At 41.4% G+C, this 26363-nt stretch overlaps 1 protein-coding gene across 6 annotated transcripts in view; it reads left to right on the plus strand.

Moving 5' to 3' along the window:
• Positions 1-26363, plus strand: part of lrba (LPS-responsive vesicle trafficking, beach and anchor containing) — a 195711-nt gene that overhangs the window by 161425 nt on the left and 7923 nt on the right. For all 6 annotated transcript variants that reach the window (XM_073465119.1, XM_073465134.1, XM_073465150.1 and 3 more), the window contains 6 exons: positions 6868-7035; positions 13580-13669; positions 15681-15858; positions 17541-17606; positions 19363-19518; positions 23144-23311. In XM_073465119.1, the coding sequence (XP_073321220.1) occupies positions 6868-7035; positions 13580-13669; positions 15681-15858; positions 17541-17606; positions 19363-19518; positions 23144-23311 (826 nt within the window). The remainder of the gene's footprint in view (positions 1-6867; positions 7036-13579; positions 13670-15680; positions 15859-17540; positions 17607-19362; positions 19519-23143; positions 23312-26363) is intronic.

A 26363-nucleotide genomic window follows, 5' to 3' on the forward strand; every position in this document is an offset into this window, starting at 1 on the left:
TTTTGCATATAAAACATCTGTGAAAATTTTCTATCATAAGATCCAAGAGTACAACGTGGCATCATCAAATGTCTTGTTTTTGATCTCACCAAAAATATTCAATTTACTTTAATGTAAGAACAAGAAATGCAGATGATTTTAGAGACTGCAACCATAAAATTGTTGATCTTATTTTGGATTAAATTGCCCTTTAAGGGGCCGGCATACTTTTTCCGTTTTACTTCACACATTGCACACACAGACAAAGAAACACACTAACAAGCTGCAGCTCCACATAATCCAACGGTGTAACAATCTCTCCTTGAAGGCTAGCTACTCTCAAGCTGATCAGTTGGGTCATTCATCCTCATCATCTCCACTCTGCGTCAAGAGGCCTCCACACCTTTAGACATGCGGAGAGACCATCCAGTCCTCCAGCCAACTCTATAATCATCTGAGACAACAATGCTCCTCCAACAGCTATCCAAATATTCTCTCATTGAGCACGCTCCGCCTCCCTCAGTGGCCCTTAGCTTAATCAGCCCTGACTGTTGACTTAGCTTCTTACTCACTTGAACCTATTGTGGATGTGTCTTATGGCACTGGTGATGTATTTGCTAGCTTGTTAGCCTTTCTGTATGGAGGCGGACAGCTGGTTAGATTCTCTGCAGGTGCTTGTTAGCCGTTAGTAGACCGTTGTTAAGCAGCCATTTTCTTGATGTACGCCTCTTCACTTGATTCTGCCACTTAAAATATTTTCTTCAAAATATTTTAAGACAAAACGTATTTAAAAAATGTCTGAGCTTCCTGTAACCAGGCTTCCACTTTTACAAGCATTAAGTGAAAAGGCAGCAACCAAAGCATTATTGCCATCTGAGTTTGACTCAGCATCATTTACTTCATCCATTTACTCCTCAATCAGTATTGTTTACTCCATAGTCTGTGCTGTAAATTGGGCCACTTAGTGCACTTCTGTAGTCTACACAATGCCGTTTGTCTGACTAAGATCAAATCCACCATGACATGTTTGTTTTGGGGAGATACTTTCCCAATCACTGCTCATTCTGCTTCTTTTCTCCCCATAACATGATATTCCTCCTTTTCAAGTGGTTGAGGGATAATAAGAGTGATGGGAGGAGTGAGCAGCAGAGAGTCAGGGTTGAAGTTTCAGGTTCCACTTGCCAGCGAGTGCCTCCGTTGACCCATAGCCAGAACTCTCACAGTTGTGACCTGTCTAATTAGTAGAGCAGGAAGGAGGGGGGGAACTGAAGTAACACACACAACCCATCTGGGTTTCTCTTGGTGCGTGTGAATATGAGAATAAAGGAAATGGTTTGTTAGCTGTGCGGCTGCTCCAAGGCTCTCATTCCTTACGTCACCCATTGCTTCTTCTTTTTTTTTCTTTCCCCTTCCATGTTGGGGGGCCCCCCTCTCCCCTGGCTGGCAACAGGCTCTGCTTGCTTCAAAATGACAATCGGCTTCTCATTTACAGCGAGCTAATAAGCCCTTTAATCAGAGTGCTTGTCAACCTCAGGGCAAGGCAACTCCAGAGGAGTTGATCCAAAGGATCAGATGACTGGAAGAAAGAGCAGGAGGAAAAAAGGAGTAGTGCTAATAGTGAGAGGATAAGTAGAAGGGAAAATGAAAAGAGGCTGTTGAACTTGGAGGAAGAAGAAAGAATCGAAAACAAGAGAGATAATAAATTTGGATTATGGTAAGAAGAATAGAGTAAAATCTGCTCAGGGTGATTATGTTTTGTATACTTGGAAACACACAAATTTAATAGTTTGATTCAATAAAACACACAGTAAGAATTCGGTTTCACTAAACAAAACCCGATTGAACTACTAATTCTGTGGTCCAGCAGCGTAATTTTTCTCATGTGAAAAGGCATAATGTTTCACTGTCACACATACTGAATGAGGTTTTCAGGATGTTTTGATCAGCTTGTGCTTAAACAGTCATTTCAGTATATACAGACCTGACAAGTGTTTGCTTTATTCATCCGTAATCGATACAAAAGAAAACAGTCTGCCGCTGACAACACCCTGCATGCAACATGTGCATTCGATTACACACCCACACCATGAGTGACACACGCGTGGGCACATGCACGTACACTCGCATCACCGTTGGCATGCAAATGAGCACATTGATTTGTTAAGTGACATTTTAACATCCTCACGGACAGCTCTCCATAAGTCCTTAAAAGGGTTTTTTAGGGCCAATGAGGGGAAGGAGGAGAGCGTTCAGTGTCACCTCGTTAAAGCTGAAGTGAAATCCAGCTCAATCCAGACCATAAAGCTAACCGCAAACCACAGCGAGGCACAGAAACTTCACAGATAGGCTCAGTGCAACTCCTGCAGACCTGTAGCATGAACTTCTGAGCAAAGAAAGATAATCACTCAAAGAAGTCCGATGGTAAATGGAGATAAAAAAAAATAAAATCACACCCACTTGGAAGCAACAAAAGCACTCCAAGATGAGGGACTAGCCACTGAGTTGAGATCAGACATTCTTGGTTTTGCTCCTCAGGACTTCTGAGTAATCTTAGTTTAATGTCCACCAGCTGGTTAATTGCAATCACTTGGTGTTTCCGATCTTGATGTCTCAAATAAGGATTGCATGCCTTTAAGTCCTGAGAGCATATCTCCCTCTAAAGAGTAACATATTGAAAGACACATAGTCAAACTGTCATTCTTTGAGTGTTCATGTGGGTTTTTTTAGGCTTTAAGTTCACACTCCAGCTACAGATGTTGTAAAAAGGAAAGAATTAAAGTAATCTGAGACTTGTTCATTATGATGCATTTTCATTGGAATTCATGTCGTAGCTCTACAAGCTGGCAGACGAGCAAAATAAACCTTAAATTCAGCAATACTTTGGTGCTTTGAAGGGCAAAAAACTGATGAATGTAAATGATTACATTTTCCCTCATTGGAGAATATTCCAAGTTAGTGTTGCCACTGAAAACAAGTCACAGCACACAACAAAGGGGAACCCCTATGCTTCAAAGGTGTACTTTGTCAAATCCTTAACAATAGAAATGTGGGATTCCAGTGACTTCTACCCCCTATCAGCATTTACATAAAGGCATGCTAAATTATTCATTAATTATCAGAGAGTCCCCTGTGGATAAGGATGACACACACACTGGCTGCTAATTGGCCCATCAATAATACTGCCTGGTTCTCCTGAAGCGGCACCAGATCCCACCTCAGGAATCTGCTATCTGGCCCAACCTTCTGCTGCACGATTTCCACATTGTGGCACGACAGAAGGAGACGTTACCACACCTGCTCACCTGGCACGTTGTTGATGGCTTATCAGTACATGCCGGATTTCTGTACTTTGCTTATATTGCTTGTCCATCAAGCTGCTCGAATTCCTCACATGCAGTCTTCTAGATATAAGTCAAAACCTGGATGTATTTGTTGATTTTATCACAACACTCATGTATAATTGAAATTGCATTTGTATGCTATTGTCTGTATTTGCAAATTTAGCATGTTATGGTATTGGGCAGGGCTGCAACTAACGATTTTTTTCATTTTTGATTAATCTGTCAATTATTTTTATGGTTAATCGATCAAATGTTTAAAGCGTTTCCCACCAGTGCAATGCGAAAATGCAGTGCGGCAATATGCATGCACTTTTTCTGCATGATGACAGACACACACTGCATACAAGTCTGCAGCGAGTTACCCCCGGTGCTGTGTTCCATTTTCCTCCCCGTCTCCATCCACCCCGTTTGCGGAAATGTTGATAAGTACACTTCACGATCACATTTGGTCATTTACGTTTCGTGATTGAGGCCCAATAAGTAAAGCCCCTTGCCGTGATCAACATGTAACATAATAGACTGAATATCAGCTACGTTATCATCCTCACTGTATCCCATCTGTCGGGGGATCTCAAGCCATAATATGTCCTTGACTTTGTTGTTGAGGTAATCTTCAGGTTGCAAGTACTGTATATGTAATTTAATTTTCCTGAAGCAGCTGGGAACTGTAGTCTAACAAATTGTACTAAAACAGGAGTGAATCGTGTATTTGTTGGACTACTTTCAGCTGTGTATGGTGAGCGAGTAAGGACAAAATACACCTACAGTGTCCACATTCAGGGTAATGAGGGGAAATGGAAAATCACCCACTGCTAAGGTGTGGCTCCTTGATGGGTTTTTTATTGTTTTTACTTACATCCTAACCTGAGTGTTTTCTGAGTGGCGTAGTAACACTGTGCTCTTTTTCAAAGAGCTGTGAAGAACCTCGATCAAGGCAGTTTACTGTATCCCCACAGGCGGAGACAGATACTCTTTGAGTCTCTGAGATCTACAGTAGTCTGCTGAGGTTAAATTTCTACAGCTACACTTCAGTCACAGAGTTCTGCCGAGCTTTTTGTCAGACAGACAGTGACAGACCAAACAAACACAATAACACACAGCACACACACATCCGCACACTCTCTCTTATTCCGTCTCTCTCTCCCACTCCAAATGGTACATGCAAGTGATTTCCATAAAGCCGGGCCTCTGGAGAGGGAGCTGCAATAACATGGCTGCTCTTTGTTTCCCCATGCTGATTGACAGTAGATTGCAGTGCACATTAAATGCCCATCAGGCCCAGCTTTAGTTTTAGAAACAGGGGAGCAGGGCCCGTCAAAGGTCAATCCTCACGCATAATGAACTGATCTCTCTCTTTCACTCACACACACACACACACACACATACAATTGAACCCCGCTCTGCCTGTTATTAGAGTGAGTTTGAATAAAGAGGGTTACCGTGGATTATAATGTAACATTCACATAAAGGACTGCCTTATGACACAAGCCTTTAAACACACTTAACACTGTGAACATGCCGATGCCAGAGGGACACATAGACATGGAGTCTAGACTGTTGTAGACTTTAGCGGTGTTCTGTTTTATCTTAATACTAAAGGTTAGCGTAGTTTAGTTTCAACATTAGTTTAGCCATTAACAGAAACTGTTGTCAAGTTAGTCACACAAAGGGGAAAAGAATAAATAAATCTCTCTCCGTCTGCTAATTTTGTCAAGTCTACAGCTCTCAGAGCAGTGATTGTGTCTGATTGGGGCATTGTCCAAAATACCAATGTGTGTAATAACCATGAGCTTACACTATACACCAATTAGTTCTAGTGCTATGACAAAAACCAATGAACCAGACCTGTCCTGTTAATAGTGCTTGCTTGAAATAAGTTGATACTAGTGCAAATAAAATACCCAGCTTGTGATTATTTTCACGATTAATTGATTATTTGTTTAGTCTATGAAAATGTGTTTAAATTGCTTCTTTTGTCTGACCAACAGTCCAAACCCCAAAGAGTCTTTATTTAGTGTCACAAAAGACAAAGAAAAGCAGCAAATTAAGAAGGTGGAACCAGGTGATGTTTGTAATTTGGGCTTGAAAAATAACTGACTTAAAAAATATTAAACCTGCGCGATGTGAAGAAAATCTCCACTGTTTGATAACATTGCTCAATTTTGCAATGACGAAATGATAAACAAATATCAAAGTGCTCATATTCCCTCTTTTCTCCTTCCTCAGCCATCATGTTAGCTAACCTCGCTGTCGCCACTAAATTGACACCAATTAATCAGAGGGTAGCTGACAGGCTTCATGTGATCGGCCAAAATGGTGTGAATGCATTGTGCATGTATCAAGGTCCCCAACTGATAGGTCACATGTTTGCATGCTGAGTGTGAATGCATGGCTCGTGTAAATAAGATAATTATTCTTATTTGTCTGGTTTCAGGCTTTTTTGTTGTGTTTATCACGCATGTTGATTTTGCGATGATGAACATGATTTATCGGTCAGCACTATTCTTCTACATGGGGCTAAAGACACAATTTGATTGATAACAAATATGTCCTGATGTTTAAGACTCAGCCTTAGTAACTGAACATTGAACCTAAAAACCTTTCATGTCGTTGTCTGCTATTTTTTTTTCCAGACAGCAATGTTAATGACTCCTATTCTGCCATCATCTTCATCTTTATATTGTTCATCCTCTAATCAGTTCAGATTATGGAATTTGTGACAGCATCAAAAATTCCATCTCTACTCAAGTTGCAGTAAAAAGCTCATCGTACCTCAGCTGCGAACTGTCTCCTCTTTATGCCTGAGCTTTCCTCCCTGATTGAAAGTTGTAATTAAGAGAGTGGGGAAGAATTAGATGCAGAATGAGCTGTCAGAAAGTCACATTTAAGTGAGGGATGCTCCGGTCTCTGCAGTAAAAATTTAAATGATATAAATTGCCATTTAAGTGTAGCACAGGCTAATGTTTTGTCACAAATTAATGTGACACAAGGCAGCAATGACAATCAAGGGCTGCCTCATTCTAATTTGGTCGTGTTTAGAGGGCTTTTGTGAGCCGACAGCTTTACACAAATTAACACAATTGCCTGTTTTTATGAGGAAACCATAAATGTTTTTCCCTCCTTTGCCGGCTAATGAGGAGAGAAAACGGCTTGCATTATGGCGATGCAGAGACGCCTGCAGAAGAGCAACACAGTGCTCTTATCCGCCCACAACCAGCAGAGTAAAGAACAAAGACGGAGGCTGATATGGCTCCCTAATGAACTACAAGAGTTTCTCTAATGTTTTGATGTTCCCATATGATCAGATATGGATTTACTGTGTTTGTTTGCTCGTTAAAGAAATCATTGGCAGATTCTGTCACAAGAACAATTAGCAGAATATTCTCCTTTCTCTGAGGGATTTGTCTTTGAGGGGCGTTATGTGATAACTGCTGTTCAGTAATGGGTTGAGGAACATGTGTAGGGAAAGTATGGTTTGTTAAATGGCCTGCATCTGTTGACATTCACAATACTCGTAATAATCCTCCTGTCCTCTCTCTATTTACAGGCTCTAGAGAGTGAGTTTGTGTCCTGCCAGCTCCACCAGTGGATTGATCTGATCTTTGGCTACAAGCAGCAGGGACCTGAAGCCGCCAGAGCCCTCAATGTTTTCTATTATCTGACCTACGAAGGTGCAGTCAACCTCAGCTCCATCAACGACCCAATGCTCAGAGAGGTGAGGCTGATACCTGATACAGTACACACACATTTTAATACACATTAACTGCACGGCTGATTTAACTCACTTGGCAGATAATGCTGAGTAAGTGGAAAAACTCCATATTACAGTAAGTACACTTGAGTGTTAGCACTCTCAAATGGATGCTCAGTCTGACCGTATTATAAAAGCATCTGTCCAGTCACTGCTTCTGTATTTTTTCAGGGATATTTTTGATGCCATTAGCCATGTTAAATTGGTTGTTGAATGGCATGGGAGAGCTAAGCTAAAAATCTACTGGCAAGTATTGCTGAGCAAAGCCTTTTTTCCCCCTGTGTGATACCTCTGAAAGCACTCCACCAAGTGTTCCACTTTAACGCCTTAAAGGCTCCTCCTCGGCTTTCATTCATTATTCATCCCCCTCACTTTGAACTGTTGCGCACACACACAAGCTACACCGGCCTGCCCGAAAGCAACCACACAAAACACAGTGCTGAAAAGAAAAACACAGCTAGCTTCCCCACAGCCAAACAACAGGCTGACAACTTCACCAATCTGCTGGAAAAGGCAGCTAGCCAGCAGCAGGCCAATTGACCCTGCTCCCATCAGCTTTTTTTTTTTTTTAAACGTCTAAGTTGCGTTGCCAAAAGTGGCACAATTCCTATTTCTATTCTTGTCTGAGTATAGTCGAAGTCTAGGCTTTGTACAGGGTTTCCCCTAACAGATCATTCCAATTTATTACTGTAATTTAAGTCATTTTACAGGATTATGTTGTCACATTTAGAACAACAGTCCAACTTGTTTCTCTTGTTTCCTAGTTTGAGGCATCATTTCAACTGGCTCTAAAAAATAGTTTACTTGCCAAAGTAATTACTGAGGTCTGGAAACATGCTGACATTGCTATGAAAAGGTCTGATAAGAGGGACAAAATAAACTTGACCTGTCGGACAAACTGAGTCTAAACACTTGATTTTAAAACGTGAAAGTAAGTAGCTAATTTTTTATTTTTGCGTGAACTGTCCCTTTAAGCAGAAGTCCTCACAGCATTGAGGTCTAAATGGAGATGAGTTCAGAGTACATCAACCGGCCAAACAGCCTTTTGCCTCTACTGTTCTGCTGCCCTTCATGCTCTGTGACTGGAGCATCACGGGCACTCGGGGTAGATCAATGATTTATCACCCCATTCACCCTAATTCCCATCCAGATGTGCTTTGGCCTTTGGCTACACACACACACACACACACACACACACACACACACACACACACACACACACACTCATGCAGATTCATTACCAGGGTGCACCGGTCATTTCCACTCTCAGCCCATTACCCATTCTTCTGGTTAACACACAACCATTAAAATGGACCAATAGTAGACCGCTATGCCTGCCAAGCTGTTCCAGTGACCGTGGGGTTGATAAATCTAAGCACATACAGGACACCATCAGAGGCAGGTGCATGTGATTTGATTGGTAATAAAATAGCACCTCCTCCCTATGTATGGCTGCAGGAATGCAGATTTTGGATATGCATGCTTCTAAATATATTGCCTTTATTTCACTGTAGTGTTTATGCTGTGCATAGCACTTTACATCATCATTAAATCCTCAAACATTTGTTGACATTAGTCTTGCTGAAGTAAATAAACCAGACTAGTGCAAAGAAGATTAGTGACCTCTACTAGTGTTTAAAGTGTTCATATTGTGTGTGTATGTGTCAATTATGAATAAAGCAAAGAAGTTTGTTCCACTCCCTTAAGATGAAAAAAAGAGGGAGTTTGTTGTTTTCTCCTCCCACTCCCCCTCTGATGCAGTGAGTCCGATCTGCTGACGTTCACCTTTCGAAAACACCCTCCGTCTGAGCGCTTTAATTAGTTAAATAAACCAAAGCAGTGTTATACCTGTGAGCTAAGCCAAGGCTCTCCTTCAACTCTGTTTGTGCGGAAGGAAGCGTGCTCCGTCTGTGCAGAAGGTGGAAACAGAGTTCCAGGCCTGGGCCTCGTCATGGCAGGGCGCTGGGGGTGGCTGAGGGCTACAGGAGCTTTGAGACGGAGGGCTTTGGGTCTGAAAGCGTCCCCAGAGTCTGCCATTACTGAGTGACAACTGTTTCAGCCTGAGCTGTGGTCTGGGCCAGGCTAGGCTGCATTAGCACAGGCCCCGGGGCTGTTCATTGTCAGGGGGATGGGTCACAGACGTGTGTGTGTGTGTGTGTGTGTGTGTGTGTGTGTGTGTGTGTGTGTGTGTGTGTGTGTGTGTGTGTGTGTGTGTGTGTGTGTGCGTGTGCGTGTGCGTGTGCGTGCGCGTGTGTTTGTATGTGTGCGTGTTTATATCTTGGTCGGAAAAGGTAGTAGATGGGGCAGAGAGTTCTGTATTCCTGCCACGCTGTTTGGCAGACCTTAACTCCCACCCGCCCCGACACACACACATACACACACACAAACTGGAGAGATTTGGATGGATCATACCTTGATATGTTTGTACATACACGTGTGTGTATACATGCATCCATTGGCATGTGTATGCCTTTGTATATTTATGTGTACTCATCAGCATAAATGCACACAGTTGTGTGTTTATGTGTGCGTTTCTGTTCTGGGAGAAAGTTTGGAATATCTCAGCACAGATTAGGGAACGCTGTAGAGACCACTGCTGTGTTTTTCAAAACCATGATTACTTCCTGTCCTGCCTCCGCCGCAAGTCAAAACTCACCTCCTCTCTCTCTCTCTCTCTGAGAGAGCTGTGTGTGTGTGTGTGTGTGTGTGTGTGTGTGTGTGTGTGTGTGTGTGTGTGTGTGTGTGTGTGTGTGTGTGTGTGTGTGTGTGTGTGTGTGTGTGTGTGTGTGTGTGTGTGCAGATGCATTCATGTGTAGGTGTGTGCACCCGTGTGCATGGCATGCATGTACATCTGTGTTGCCTCTTGGTGTATAAAGAGAAACACACGCTGTGTTGCCTTCTCATCGTTGTACAGGGCTTCCCCTCTTTCACATGTGATTATGGAAAATCCCACAGCCTCTCACACCAGCGACAAAACACAGAGCCCCGTCTGAATTGTACAGCGTTTGCGTAATTCGGCAGAAAACGGGGAAATATACCCACGCAAGTGAACCTGATTTGACAGTCAGCCAGAGTCAATCACCAAACACAAGGCCCACTGGTTTATTTTCTTTGGACAAGATGTCCTTCACTGTATTTGATATAATATAGTGCTCCAAAGCCAAAGATAAAGAGAATCCTGTCAAGCTGCTTGTGAACAATACAAGGCCATTGTAGTTATTCTTATATTCTATTCATAGAGAGTGTTGTTGGTTCAATTTGCATAAATGCGGCATGTTTTACATGGAGATCCATCTTGTCAAGTGGCTGAGTAAATCAAAGGGCAGGCTGGGACATCTGAGCCGAGGGCGTCTCAGCCATTTAAATGTATAGAATATAGAAAACCCTCATCAGACATGGGCCAGTGCCCCCAAAAGAGATTGGCCTTTTGGATGGCCCCTCATATAATCACCTGAGCATTGCATTGGCATATAGGGATAGGACATGCTGACCTAGACTCAGCCACTTTCCAACGTTCCATTGCCTCATAAATGTCAGAGCTGAACTTAATGAAGACAGGTTGAGTGGCTTTGAAGAGTGTCTTCCTCACATTAGCTTAAGCAAAATGCCTCGCTCTAAAGGCGGAGGAGAGGGGAGGCACTTTGACCTTGAATGATGCACTGATGTCTTCTCACTAACAGAGTAACTGCAGATGAGATGGAAAATGTTAAGACTATGGTCATGATCAGTAATGAGGTCATGTACAAAGGTGTTTCGATCTTTGATATCGTTGAAAGAACAGAGGTCCTTTATTTAGAAACACTTACACGGCTTACACTCCAGTCTTAAAGGTCCAGTGTGTAGGATTCATGGATCTACTGGTAGAAATGGAATATAATATTCATCACTATATTTTCATTAGAGTATAATGACCTGAAATAAAGAATTGCTGTGTTTTTGGTTTTTTTTGTGAGCCTTTTATAACTACAGAGGGAGCGTGTCCTCTTCCATGGAGTCCGCCATGTTGCACTGCCATGTTTTCTACAGTAGCCCAGAACAGACAAACAATGGCTCGAGAGAAGGCCATGAGTGTTTTTCATGTTTTTAGTGGCTATATTTAGTGGATATCCCAAATTTTATATCCCGATATTGTCCCGTCCAAATATCGCGATTCAAATTCCTTGGCTCGCCATTTTCTCCCACTTTAAACCCCAAATATTGCCAAATTGGCGAGCTGGCAAAACTAAGTCCTCCATGTCTGTTTGCTAAAGCACTGCGCGCAAGCTGCAACAACAGGCCAGTTTATCCTGTAACCTCCACCAGCCTGGTCTTATCCCCAACTCATCAAATATTGATTTACGATGCTTCCGTTGCCACGACAGCTCAAGGTGCATTTTCTTCGTAGGTGAGGGTGAGATGAGGGGTGTTCAGTTGGTTTTTTTCTGCAGCCACACCACTAGATGCCACTAAATCCTACACACTGGATGATGGAAGTATCTCTGTCAGAACTAGTGTGGTCGCATGGCACACATGTCCATGTTTAGGTCTAGAAAATGCAGTTTTGGCTTAAACTCAGAACCACAGATACTCCTGCTAACAAGGAGACAGTTTTAAACTCTCTTAAAGTTTCCAATCTGTTGAGCTTGTACCAAACCACACAGCTGAAAGATGGTGCTCCTAATGTGTTTTTGCAACATAAAACACTGTGAAACATGGACATTTAATTCAATTTAATATTACTATTCTATTTAATACCCATACATTAGAAATATAGATGCACAAGCTGCACACCTTTTTCTTTTCTGTTTTATCCAGACTCTCACAAGGAGCCAGTGATACATTTGAATCCTTTTATAATCTGTTATAATCTGTTCAGAAATACAGAAAAATGATTGAAAGTGAAGGAGGTGAAAGCAAAAGGAAAGTGTTAACAGAGTGAAGAAAGTGTGCATCAAGTTTGGAAACGTGAGAGTACTGACTGTAAAGCGAGAGAGTGAAATGGATACGATCACCTCGCTGTCTTAGTTCGACATTCACATAAAAAATACTGTATGTAGAATTTTTCGGTGCATGATTTTTGGCAGCAAAAAATCTGATGAAACCTTGTAATAGACAGTCGAGATCGCTCCTTCTCCACGCCTCTCTGGTCTCTGGTTAGTTTCAGACAATGGCTGTGAGCAGACTTAACTTCGCAACCTTTTTTCTCATGGAAATACCATATGCAGGCCTCAGCCATGAGCTCATTCTCACAGGCCTCGCCAAGTCAGGCTCAAACGTCTCAGCCTACACACACAAGCTGTCACTCCCACACGGCCAGTCACAGTGCACACCAACATACTGACGGCTCTGTCATAATTTCGTGTTGGCCATTTTCTCTCTGCCTGTCTCTTTTATAAACCATCTATCACGCCGGATAAGAGATTTTCTTACTCATTGCAGTTTCTGCTTATTGTTATTACATTCAAAATCCCACTGACACTTGTATTCTTTTGTTTTCTGTATTTTGTACATTTCAGAGGGTTTGGGGTTTTTTTTTTATTTATTTTTTTTTATATGTTTATTGTCAGCTGTCCTGTTATATCACAAACATTTCTGACATATAAACATTTGGTCCTTTTCTCAGTTTTATTTATGTCATTACAAACTGAATACCATTGAGTTCTGAACTTTCATCAACAACCATTGTGGGGTTTTTTTTTGTTTTTTTTTACCATTTTCCACCATTTTCAAGACCTATCACTCAACTGTAAAAAAAAAAAAAAAAAGTCAAATGAAAATTAAAATAATCCTAAATAATAATAGAATGATAGTGTAAAGTATTGGGATGCGTTCGTGTCGGTCTTTGCGTCTGTACTCTGCTGTGGGTGTGTTCCATCTCGTGCTAGTTGGCCTGACAGTGAGCTGTGTGATGATGTCCAGAGGCTGCTCGGCCGGCGTCTGCTCTGACATTTATGGTCCTATACCTCTTCATTAACACCACCTAACCAGCCTACAAGCCCGGCCCTCCTCTGATTCTGTGTGTGTGTGTGTGTGTGTGTGTGTGTGTGTGTGTGTGTGTGTGTGTGTGTGTGTGTGTGTGTGTGTGTGTGTGTGTGTGTGTGTGTGTGTGTGTGTGTGTGTGTGTGTGTGTAAGGGAGAGCATGTCGGACAGTGAGAAAAGTATGTATGATGTGTTCATGAACACAAATCAGTGCATTTTTATCCACCCTGCACTCATCTCTTTGTTTTCTTCAGGTTGAGATGCTGTAATCTTAGATCGTTGAGCATTATATCATAAAATACACAGTATGATGTGATATGACTATATAAACTGTAAGACAAAAACAATTCGTCAACCAGATTAGAATTTTACTCGTGCTGAGTTATCTATCCCTTTTGATAACTTTTATCTATTTGCAGGATTTTTACATTAATGTGACGTTGGCCTTATTGTTAATTGTTGATTTTAGATTCTTGGGCACAACGATGCAAGAATAACACCACCTTTCTTTGTCTTTGCTGTTCCTTCCTCTCTCTTTTTCCCCTTCAGGCTGTGGAGTCTCAAATTAGGAGTTTTGGACAGACCCCCTGCCAGTTGCTCATCGAGCCACACCCACCCAGAAGCTCAGCCATGCAAGTGGTAAGTGATGCACGCACATACATGCAAACAGAAAATCTAAGAGACTTAAATGTAATCCTTCAGCTTGAAAATGCTATGATATAAAATGGGTCAGAAGCCAACTGAGCCACACTATCAACCATTCTTCTGCTGGTTTAAAGCTGTCTCTGGCTTCTGGTGTGCCCTGATGTTTGCGCTCTGCTTTGCTTCACGAAACTCTTCTTTTTAATTTTTGACTCACTCTTTTCATCCTCCATTTACCTCCTGTCTTCTCTTTATCCACCTCTAACTGTGGGAAAATAAAGTCTTGGGTTTGAAAGCATCTCCTCTCTCATCATTAGAGAGGTGTGTGTGAAAGGGGAAAGATCACAAGCATTTGTGTGCATGTGTGTTTAGTAAGAGGTATGCCGGGGGAAAGGCACAGCTTTGTGCTGGAAACCTGGGCCCGAGCCAGGTTTTTCTACCTGAGCTGGAAGCACAGGAGATCAGCGAAGGAGAGCAGCGAGCAGCAGTCCTGAAAGTGACGGCTTTTTAAGGGCCAAGGAGTGCAGTCAGTGTGCCTGCTTGTGATGGACCAAGGCCCCATGAGTCCCTATTAGTGTGGTGTCCCTGTGGCGCTGACAGCTGGCTGTAGACCACCACCCAGCGCACACATGCACACACAGACACAGACACAAACTCAGCCTTTGAATTCACCTCTCTTATGCACAAATTCCTATGAAATGTTTTTATTTTTACTCCACAGTATATAGTTTTCAAACATAATATTCAGACGCCATTATTCAAACACCCTCTCCAGCCCTCCATGTTCTTTCAGAACGCCCTGTTCTCTTTGCTCTTTACTTTCTCTCCATCCTCCCTCGTGCGAGTGTGTTGTCAGAGTGTCGGCATCTGCCCATGCCGGTGGTAATGATACTGTCAGTGCGTCTGGTTAGCTGTCAGACACACCGGATTTACTCAGGTCTATTCCTGATGTTAACACTGATGTTCCTCTTCTTTACACGCAAGGAGGGAAATGGCTCCGTGTTAGAGCCGCTTAGTACAAACACTCTATATAAGCTCCTGTCTAACAAAGGAAACTGATAGGTCAATGACATCACTTTTTTGTTATGACTGCACTGTATATAGTTTCTCTCACTGTAAATGTATAAGTAATACATTTAATCGAACACAGCTTGAATTCATATGTATTTTTATACTTTTTTAGAAGTCGTGCTGAAATGATTCATTGATTTTTATATAAGCCAGTTTACAGAAAATGAATTGACTTAAAGTTTTTTGTGACTAATTGCTCAAGCTAATTAATCAAGAATCTGCTCCAAACTATTATCTTACTGCTCTGAGTGGCTTATTAGACATTATTTTTCATATATTAAAGATTCCCTCTAGACATTTTCTAAGACACAAAAAATACCCAAGACATGAATGCTCAAAGGTGCAATGTGTAAACTAGCTAGAATTATCAACAGAATGTGTATATAAGTATAACAGTTTTAACGCCATCTCAAACACATGTATGTATTATGTTGCAGGGGATATGCATTGGGCATATTTTGTTGAAGTTAGTATGCTAATCAGCTAGCCCCTAGTCACATTGTACCTCAAGAGGTGACAGTCTGATAGTTAGCAACGCCAACACTGCCCTGGTGCCCCGAGCCCTCATTCCAGCCAGAGTCATCCTACACAACCACTAGCTGCTCTTTCTTTTGGAGATTCTCTCCATTCCTAATATTCTTGCATCTCTTCTTCAAAAAGGGTTCTCTTGCCTTTTCTGTACAAACTTATGCCTTTAACTCTTTTTCTTGCCTGTACAGCTTAATAACTACTATCCTGCTCAAGCTTCCTAACTTTCTCTCTGTCCTTCTTTTTCCTCCCTTTCCCTCTGTTTTCTCCTCGCTAACACCAACTGTGGCTTCTCCACTTGTCTTTTTCGTTTGCTCTTCGTCCGCCGCTCCGTATCCCTGCTCTTTTCCCTCTCTTCCCCGCATCGTGTTGTCCACCCCGGGGGCCTGAACAGTATCTTCTCCTGCAGACCCCGATGATGTTTACGGAGCAGATGCAGCAGGATGTCATCATGGTGCTGAAGTTCCCATCCAACTCTCCTGTGACTCACGTAGCGGCCAACACCCAGCCGGGTCTAACGTCACCTGCCATCATCACCGTCACCGCCAACCGCCTCTTTGCTGTTAACAAGTGGCACGGCTTGACAGGTGAGAGATTTGTGGCCACGCACTCATATATATTTGTGTGAAATAATATCATTGTCTTTGTGTTATCGTAAAGGTGCATTTCACTGAACACGTTTGTTCTGTGATTTTACACCACTGTGATTCTGCATCACATCATTGTCATATCTCCTCGGTTCAGCTCTCTCCTCCACACTCAGAGTCTAATTTATCCGAGCCAGGAATTGACCCGTCTCATCTCTATAGGATGGACGTTGATTTGGGAGACAGTTGACTGTGTCTCCTGGATAGCAGTATCAAATGTGACACATGCAGCAGCCAGCATTAGGTCTCACGTCCACCTCCATACATCAGCCTCTCACTTCACAAAACCTTATTTACTCAACATCCATCCTGCCCCTGGAAGAAACATTAAATTTGATATCTTCGAATTTATCAGGATGAAGACTGATCGGTTTTCAGTAGAACACGACCTCATCCATGCGCACCACAGACCAGACTGATTAACCTAATTGGTTTAGTGAGCTGGTATAAGAAACAAGATGTGTGCAGGGTAGTTCATTAATAGCATGGGTTTATTAGAGTCTGTATGTGGCTGGTGGAGCATAAAAGATAAAAACAGAAAGATATGCACGATGAAAAATACTTTAATCAAGAACTTTTTCCAGATTTGGTTTCTTGCTTTTAGAGTGGATGCAGCAATGCACATAGCTAATAAACACTGTGAGATGGTGTAAAGGTGCACTTTGAAGTTTCAGGGAGGAAATTTTAATCAGAAGTGAAAGATCTTCATTGACTGATTTTTTTTTTTTTATGCCTAAACAAACTAAATAAACATTTATCAAATGTCGTTTTCAGAAGTTGTGAGAGGAATTTTTCGGTATTTTGTTTTTTACATTTTATAGAATAAAATGTTAATCACAAAAATAATCGTCAGATGAATCCATAATAAATGTAATTGTTAGTTGCAGTTTTATTCATCCACAGCCTGTTCCCCCCCTGCTGTTGTCTGGCAAGTAGTACAGAAGTATCTGCTGCCGTACCACCAGACTACAGAGCAGCTTTATTCCTCAAGCTGTGAAACTATTTAACTCCTTTGATTTTTATTATTCCATTTACTAATTTCTCTTTTCATAGACTACAAACTACATTTAGTTAGACAACATTGCGTTGTAAAATACTAACAAATAAATAAATACAATTTTTTGAGTCGTATGGATTCAAAATGCAACATAATGCAACACATCTATGCTATGTCGATCTAACACTAATAACTGCTGTTGAATTGAAGCCCCACATCCGACTCTATGAGCAGCATTCATCGCCATAAGGCTGAAAGACATGCTAAAGTACGTCCTGCTCTTACACTTGACTCCAGAGAATTCTTTCAATATCGTGTTTTGAATCAGTTTACCAGAATATAACAGATGCTTACAGCTCAAGTGACTTGGTTGAGCAAAGACATTCATTTTGCGTGAAATACATTTTGCAGCATGTAGTAACAAACGGAATCATATTCTCTGTGGCCTTGGGATCTTTTCTGACATAATTGATGTCTGTTTTGCTGGAGAACTCTTGGGCCGGCAGGTGACACTGTGACTTTATGGTTATAATTTCCAATGTGTTATAATGGACAGAAAGCCAGCATCTACTTCACAAGGCCACATGATTACAATATTAATCCAATCTGTCTTCTTCTCTGTCAGGTCATCAGAGCTCAACGGTGCAGGACCAGCAGTACCAACTTCCTGTGGAAATTGACCCTCTGATAGGTATGCTGTCATTCATGACTGTAAAAGAGTCCACACACACGTGTATTTTTTTTTTTACATACTTTGAGCTCATATATGCATGAAATGATTTTTTGGTGTGGATTTGTGTTTGAATCCCGCTCCCATCTTGGTGACTCATGGCAGTCTGCAGCGCCGTGTCCCTGGACAGTAGATTAGAGTTGTTTCTCAGCCTCTGCCCCAGTTCACTCCTCATGATATAGGCCCTGCTCTCACACTAAACCATTTGCATGCAAATTGGAATGCAATGAGCTGTGGCCTAGGCCGGCATTTCATCATCAACTCCCCCCTCTTTCTCCCTCTCCATCGTGCCTCCCCTCCCTCCCTTTCTGCATCCTCTTTGGTTTAATTTGAGCGGAGGGAAAGGACGCGTGTCAATGGAAATGAATATGAATGTGGTAATAATGTGTGATTGAGAATGCACTGCGGACGGCTGTCAGGACAATATGGGCGCCTCTCATCCTTCACGACTTGTTGATGAGCAGGAGAAGAGTGCCGAGCCGCAGTGATGTATGGGGATGCACTGGTGGTGGAGCAGAGAGAGGAGAGCCACTTCTATCTGCTCCGCCGCCTTCGCCTCCGCCTCCTCCTCCGCCTCCATCGCTCCCCTGCAGCCTCTCACAATCTCGAGCACATCTGCAAAGGGGGGGCTGTTCTTTCTCTGTGAATGTTGTGGTCACTCTTAGTCTCAGCAGACCATCTCCACAGATGTTTTATTTTCACACTCGACTCCTGAAAATAACCAGGGTTTAGTCTCACGTATTCATCTTTATCTGATCATACAGTTTTCCCCTCTGTTCAGGCAGAATAAAAGAAATCTTTGTCTGTGCATCAGTTTTTGAACATTCAGTGCATGCTTTCATGTGAGCTTTATAGTGTGTGGGTGTTATATGTCACTGAAAGCACCCTTTTCAAGCTAATTTCATCCCTTAAATCTTAAATTTTTTTGTTTCATTTTATCACTTGACGTTGTTGTTTTCTCCCCATCTCACATTTTTCACCCTCAAGCATAAAAAATCTACTAAATAATGTATTTTCATGTTTGTGGGTGTGCGTGTATATGTTTCTGGGGAGGTAGAGGGGATTTTTGTGCTTGTCAGTAATATATTTACACTGTTTGCATTCCAGGAGGAGTCAGAGCTAAACACAGTAAATTGAGGATGAGTGTTGAGCCAACTGCGGCTTTGGGAAACGTTAAAAATGGGTTGAAATATGGGTTGTAGCAGCTATGCTGGACTTTCTCACTTTGCATGCGAGACAATCCCCTTCGACACCTGTTCCCCAGCGCTTGTGACCCCAACAAATAAGAAATACTTCACAGTGGACATATCTCTTGAGAAAAGAAAAAAGATACCACTTACGGAAGAGAGAATGTCAATAAATTTGCTTTCGAACCAACCAACGGCTAAATTACACAACCGGGATGAAACTGCAGTGTGTGTTCTGACTTGAGTGGGGTGCATATTTTGTAAAGACTGTACAACCTCTGTCATTACTCAGACAAGACTCTTAGACTCTCACGGAAAATGTGAAGTCCCGTAAACTTAACCTCCGGGATGTTTTATGTATTCTCCAACAAATCTTCTTTTCGCCCTGTGCTGAAATTCAAGTGGAGGTGCATTCGAGTGGGAGCTCTTTGAAAATAGATTTGATATTTCTGTGTATGTCTGCGCATTCCCAACCAGTAATTTCTATTTGCTTATTCTCTCCTTCTCCTCCTCCTCCTCCTCTCCTCCAGCCAGTAACGTGGGCAGTCATCGCCGTCAGATCTCAGACCTGCTGGATCAAAGCATCCAGATCAGCTCGCAGTGTTTCGTCATCACGGCCGATAACCGCTTCATCCTGCTTTGTGGCTTCTGGGACAAGAGCTTCCGGGTTTACTCCACTGACTCAGGTACTGTATAATCATAGTACACGTACTCCCCCTTAGCCCTCACATGACCAGGATCACACAAAGCTGTTGTGTTAAAATATGCCACATCGTATTCGAACAGTTTTTTCCCATAGACACGTTAGCCTGGACCTAAATTTGCGTACTGTAAATATGTAACCTTATATTTAAATTTGTCAAAATAAGGCAGCCATTCTGTTGACAGTATATCGCTGTATAATTTGTGTAAACCATATTTTAAGGCTCAACATGCACATTTTCTCTGCCACTAAACTCTTGGCATCAGATCTTTACTATGATATTAGACAGTGAAACCCTAAATGCTATTTTTGAACACTTGCAATTTAAATACAGCCTCTAGTTTTGGCAAATATTGTTAACTTGTACTTGCAAACACTCTTTGGTTGGAAGAGAATATATTTTTTATTTTTTTTATTTTTTTTTACATTTTATAAAATCTCTAACTCTCTGCTTGGTCTCTGGGTTGGCACATGATGGCATAAACCCCATGAGCCACGTCAGGGTGTGCTTTCTTAAAATGTAATTATAGCCCTAATATCGAATTCTAATGGGCACGTTGCAATGAAACTCCTGAGCAAATTATTACTGCCTAAATGATGAAGTCTTTCTCATTTAGACACTCTAACATAAAGTTTCCTCTTTCTACCCCTCAAATCAAAATCTCAACTCCGAACATAAGATGTCTCATGGGCAAAGAAGCAGGTTGCCATAAAATGTGCTGAACACATTCATGCTATTAAAGAGATCAACCTCTTAATGTTAATAAGGCCCATGGCCTTTCCTCTAGCACCATCCTCAGGACAAACTTTTCATTTATAGCCCCACTACTAGTGAAGCTCTAAGAAGACCCCCAAAAAACATCGGTATGTGTTTTTATTTCATCTTATATTGTGGAGTGCATTGAAAGCTGCAGTCGCCAGCAGCCTTCAGATTTTAATTTCTCAATACTATAAGCAACTACAGTCTCAGCTGTTTGTGTTGCCACAGATGGTGTGTTCTGCTGTGGTGGAATGTAACAACATAAATGTACTCGATCTGGTACTTTATTTAAGTATATCCAATTTGTGCTACTTCTATATTATACTTCTACTCCACAACATTTCAGAGGGAAATATTGTACTTTTACTTCACATTTATTTAACTAGTTGCCAGCTACTTTTATTTTACAAACAAAACATATAATCAACTTATCAAATATCATGTGTTGTCTCAGGTGAATGCACCATAATTTAACACTTTGAAAGGGGCCCTTTGCATAGTGAGTACTTCTACTTTTAATACTTGAAGTACATCCTGCTGGTGTTACTTATGTTCTTTTACTCAACTAGAATTTCAAATCCAGGACTTTTACTTGCAACAGACTATTTTTAAACTGTGGTGTCGTTACTATTACTTAAGTAAACGATCTGAGTACTTCTTCCACCACTTACTGTGACTGACTGTGCTGCTGTGTTTTGTAGCTGCACCAGTGGAATTGTCATAAATGTCCCTCAATTACTTGCTACAATAAGGATCTCTTTATTTTCCCTTTCTCTTTTTAGCCAGTTCAGTGTAGCCTGAAGTCAGTTGTCGCAGCTGAAGTGAATCATTTCTGTAAGATTATTTCAGTTGTTGCACAAAACTCTGTGGCTTTTAAATCCTTGTGTCAAGTTATTGTTTTGTTTTAGTAGAGTTTACATTTCTTCTCCTAGATATCTTGGAATATTGTTTATCTCCCTCAATATATCTTAACGTATATATACTGTATAATCTTTCACAGTGGCATTGTATGTACCTAAATACCACTGACTTGCTACTTGTACTGCACACACACACACACACACACACACACACACAATGCAGACATTTTTACACACAGTCACAAGCACACGGACGCCATCAGGTCAGGGGTCCTAAATGAAACTGTCTGAAGCTTCATCTGTGCACCTCGCTTCTCAGCTCTCCTCCCCAACACCCATTCAGAATCCTCCACACATCTATACAACAGACTCCAATTCAATTTCTGCAGGCCAGGGCCTCTCTGCCTTTAATCGTGGAGGGAGGGAAGGAGGGATGGGAGGACAGAGATAGCTCTATTGTGCGACTGCCACCGGGGTGTGCGACTGGAACGTGAACACAGTTTAATCGCACACACGCTCAACAGCTGCCACCAAGGTCCCCAAAGCCCCCAGGTTAAAGAACTGAGGGATTTTATCAATTACAAGACTTGATTGGTACACGTGCACAAAACACATAGCCTCATACGCCTGCATGCACACACATCCAATTTAATATGTCCGTGTGCATGCAAGTGTATGTGTGTGTCTGTGAGCAGATTGCAGCAGAGTGTGTGTTCGATACGAGTTGCATGGTAGCCATTATTGCTGCAGCCATCATTAGTTATTTTCAGTGTTTATAAAGATGTCAAACATTTTCACATCTTTGATGTCTTTGTTCTTCTTTGGTAGTTTAGTCACTGACCCGCCCAGTTTCATAACAACCTTCATCTTTTCAGTGAGATACAACTTAATTATCTGATGGATGGTGATTCTGACACCGAGGCAGAAATGTCATGTGTTGAAAACTATCCACTGTTTGACTGCAGAGGTCACACTATGAGGAGCGTAATGAGTATTAGACAGCTAGACGGTGGAGCTGTGGTCTGGAAATCTGACAGCAATTAGCCTCTTCATATATACACATGGAGCGCAAAGCATGTGCGCACACACACAGCTCATGCACACAGAGTTGGAACAAATATTTATTCTTGTCTGGGAATTAGTAGACGTCTGATCTTGTGTGGATATTGTAAAATTACTAGCCAAGCAGACAGATGATCAACAAACACATGGTGGGAGCTTCCAGAGAACTACATCTTCCAATAATTTCATACTCAGCTTTTGTTTGTAAAAGGACAGTTCACTTGAAAATCAAAAATACCTATTTTTCCTCTTACCTGTAGTGCTGTTTATCCATCTAGATTGTTTGGTGGAGATGTCGGCAGTAGAGATGTCTGCTGTCTCTTGAACACTCAGCTTAAGTTGCTCAAAGCTCAAAAAATCCAATCTGAAAAACTGAACAACGTCTCTTTCCAGAAATCGTGACTTGGTTAATCAAGATAATCCACAGACCTCATTGTGAGCAGTTTCATGGAGGAACTATTTTTTTTCCCTTATCACCACTTAGAAGGAAGAAGGCATCTGCTCATGGACCAGAGGCTAGCCAGCTACGCTAGCTAACTACGAGCATAAGCCTCTCGTCCGTGACAAGGTGCTCTTTTCCTTTCTTTTCATTTCTATGAAGAGACATTACTGTTGAGTATCTTCCAATCTTGGCTACTCACACCACAACAATCTCAATATATAAGTAGCACTGCACGTAAGAGGAAAAATGTTTGTTTTTTTTATTTGTGGGTGAACTGTGCCTTTAAAGGCAAAGCTTATTTGTATAGCACCATTCAGACACAGGGCAATTCAAAGTGCTTTCGAGACACATGTAAATACGTTAAAATAAGACATTAAAACATTAAAAGTTGATGTTAAAATTGCATCGTTCTTTTCTTGTTCATCAATTGTTTAAAAAATACAGATTTTTAAGAACATGTATATATAATTGTGTACGTTTGCAGGCAAACTGACTCAGATCGTGTTCGGGCACCGTGACGTGGTGACGTGTCTGGCTCGCTCTGAATCGTACATCGGTGGAGACTGCTACGTCCTGTCAGGCTCCAGAGATGCCACCCTGCTGCTGTGGTACTGGAACGGAAAGCACAACAGTATTGGAGAGAGCCCAGGCAGTAAGTACACAGGCAAACCAACCTGATGTGTGAGCACACACACATACACACACGTGCACTTGGGTAATCTCTGAGTGCTCACTCTCCCAGACAGTTGTGACTGTGTGATTTACGGCCTCCCTCTGTAAAGTAACAACTAGTTTCGTCTGACCAGGCCAGGCCTCCTGCATACAGATTGGATTTCGCAGCACCGTCACACCAGCAACAGCTTTCGATAATGTGTGTGAGTTTCTGTGAGATCAGTGTGTGTGCGTGTGTGTGAGAATCTGTCTTTAATGTGAGTGAAAGTGAGGGCCACTTAGAGACGTTAAATGTGACGCTGGGGGTCGTCGGCCAGCACATGAAAGTTCACCACCATCCAAGGGCCGCGGGGTCACGGCAGTCGATAAAAGTGAAAAATGTCACGGGCCTCTCTTACGTTTCCATAACATATGGCATCAGCCATGATCAAAGCACCGCACACACATTGCTCAACCCTCAGCCTGCTTGGTGCTAATTTGGTCAGCTTAGATTGGCGTACATGTTGTTTAGTGATCCATTACAAATGGGCTGAAATTTATGACAAATTGTCATTTGGTTAATAAGCCACATTAGGTTCTGATTTGGGGGACAGAGCGTCGATGATTGTTTGTCACTTACCTCATGATCACTGATGTGGGATGCTGGATTCAAGAACACATTTTCTTATTTTTCTTATTAAGTTTTGTGAGATGAAAAATATGGAAGAGCATAAATCACTTTTTAAAAATGATTTTCTCTCATGTTTTTCTCTTTTTGAGTGCTTAATTTTAACAAAACGTGACAAAAAAAATAGGAGCGCTTTACACTCACAGATTTTATTCTATTAGCTGATGTTTCAGCAAATTGTGATTCTTTAGAGCTTTATTTTAATCACCCTCAAAGCCTAGAAGTTGTTGTTTACTGAATTTCCTTATGGGATAACAATGCATGTTGCAATAAACCATGAGGATTCACAAAAATGACACAAATATTGGAATCTGTTCAGTTCTTCATATGATAAGCCGAACAATATATCCATATTTATATATATATATATATATATATATATAAAATTGACAGTATCTTGATTGTTTTATGGAATTATTGTATCCATAAAGGGGATCTGTATGTATGTATGTAAGCGTGTGTGTGTGTGTGTGTGTGTGTGTGTGTGTGTGTGTGTGTGTGTGTGTGTGTGTGTGTGTGTGTGTGTGTGTGTGTGTGTGTGTGTGTGTGTGTGTGTGTGTGTGTGTGTGTTTGTGTGTGTGTGTGTGTGTGTCAGTCTTACGTCAGTCAGCTCAGTGCAGTTACCGCACTGTAGTTGGGGGAGCAGACAAAGCAGTCGTCATCCCAACTCCTCACCACCACAATGTGATGCTCCATTGCCCCAGACCACAAGAGGCTCTCCCAGACATGGATCTCTGCGCACACACACACACACACACACACACACACACACACATACACACGCACACACACAGTTACAACTACTCACAAAATACATACAGACAGCAGACTTTTCTTTATTCTTCTTCCAAAAATCAAAACACTTTCAAGCCACTCGAATGAGAGCGCAAACACACACGCATTCCTTTTCATGCGTAATGCCCTGTGAACATCCTGCGCACCTCATAAGCTTGACACAAATGCCTCTGAATGGCTGATATGCACATGTACACGTTGACCTCTGCACACTTGGTTCACATGTTGTTGTCGTGCACGGCAGCAGAGATTTGACAGACATCACCGCCATCTGCTGGTCACAGAGAGGAAACTAGCTCAATGAGACGTCTATGTAGTAATGCAAGATATACTATATTTGTGTTTGCTTTAAAATGAGTTGAACACTCTGAAGATCAAAATATTTTTATTTGAGAATAACTGTAAATGAGTTATCTTGTGATTGATGTAAATAGTTCTCAGGCACACAAAAAGCAGCATATAAAGCTTCACATAAAGGAACAAACAACACACTTAAAACAAACAACATAAAATTTCACATAAAAGAAACAGCTGACTTAAAAAAGCAGCAAATGACATCAAGACAATTAATTTACTGGTGTTCAATAGCAGGACCTGTGCATTCAGTGGTCCTTAATCCCATTTTATAATCGTCCACACTTATCAAACCATCAATAATTTATCATAAACAATAATTAGTCAATAATATAATAATAACAATAATACTACTACTACTACTACTAATAATAATAATAATAATAAATAGAGGTTTGTGGTTCAATGACGTTTAATTGAATCTGGATTCAGTATCAAATCTGCTCATCAAACAGAAATCCTCATTATTCCCTTTGAAAATGTGTTGATGTTTTAATTTAAAAATGAACATTTAATGAGTAAAACATTCATTCAATATTAATAGCAATATATTGTAATACTCAAGATATTTGCAGCTACATTATACATTAGCTATGTAGCTAAATGGAGACCTGAATGCTTTGTACGCTGCTCTGCCAATAAAAAAGAAGAGGAAAGTGAAAAAATCTGGATATTTTACCAACTTTGAATCCAGATCCAAAATGGATCCAGTCTCTACACACACACCCACACACACCTTGTCCACACTTGTCGAGATAGTTGATACCCTCCTCAGTGTCCCAGCTTCAGTCTTATACAGGTACAAGATTGTACTCAGATGTGGCTCTAATTCAAACCAAATGGCAGGTAGAGGCTCCAAAGGTTAACTGATACACCAATATATCAGCTTTATTGATCTTCTCTGGACATCATGCTTTAATCCACAGGCTTGTAGGTCATACGTTTGCTTTTAGTGACGTCGAGGATGTTAACAAGTTAAGTAAATGAAATGTAGATGTTTAGGCTGCCGACCTGGCGTGTGATCAGAGCTTAGGCGGCTCGTACGTGTTTGCAAAGTGAACAGAGAGCTGGATTGAGGGACTGGAATGAAACATTTAAGGATGTTTTGTTGTTGTTGTAGGTTTTCTGTATGTTTTTGTTTTTTGAGCAGTTTGTTTTATCATCATCATAATTATGACACATGCATACAGAATATTTTTTCAATCAGAATCCAGTT

Source organism: Pagrus major, chromosome 1 (assembly GCF_040436345.1).
Source record: "Pagrus major chromosome 1, Pma_NU_1.0".
In the NCBI taxonomy this organism is placed as follows: domain Eukaryota; kingdom Metazoa; phylum Chordata; class Actinopteri; order Spariformes; family Sparidae; genus Pagrus; species Pagrus major.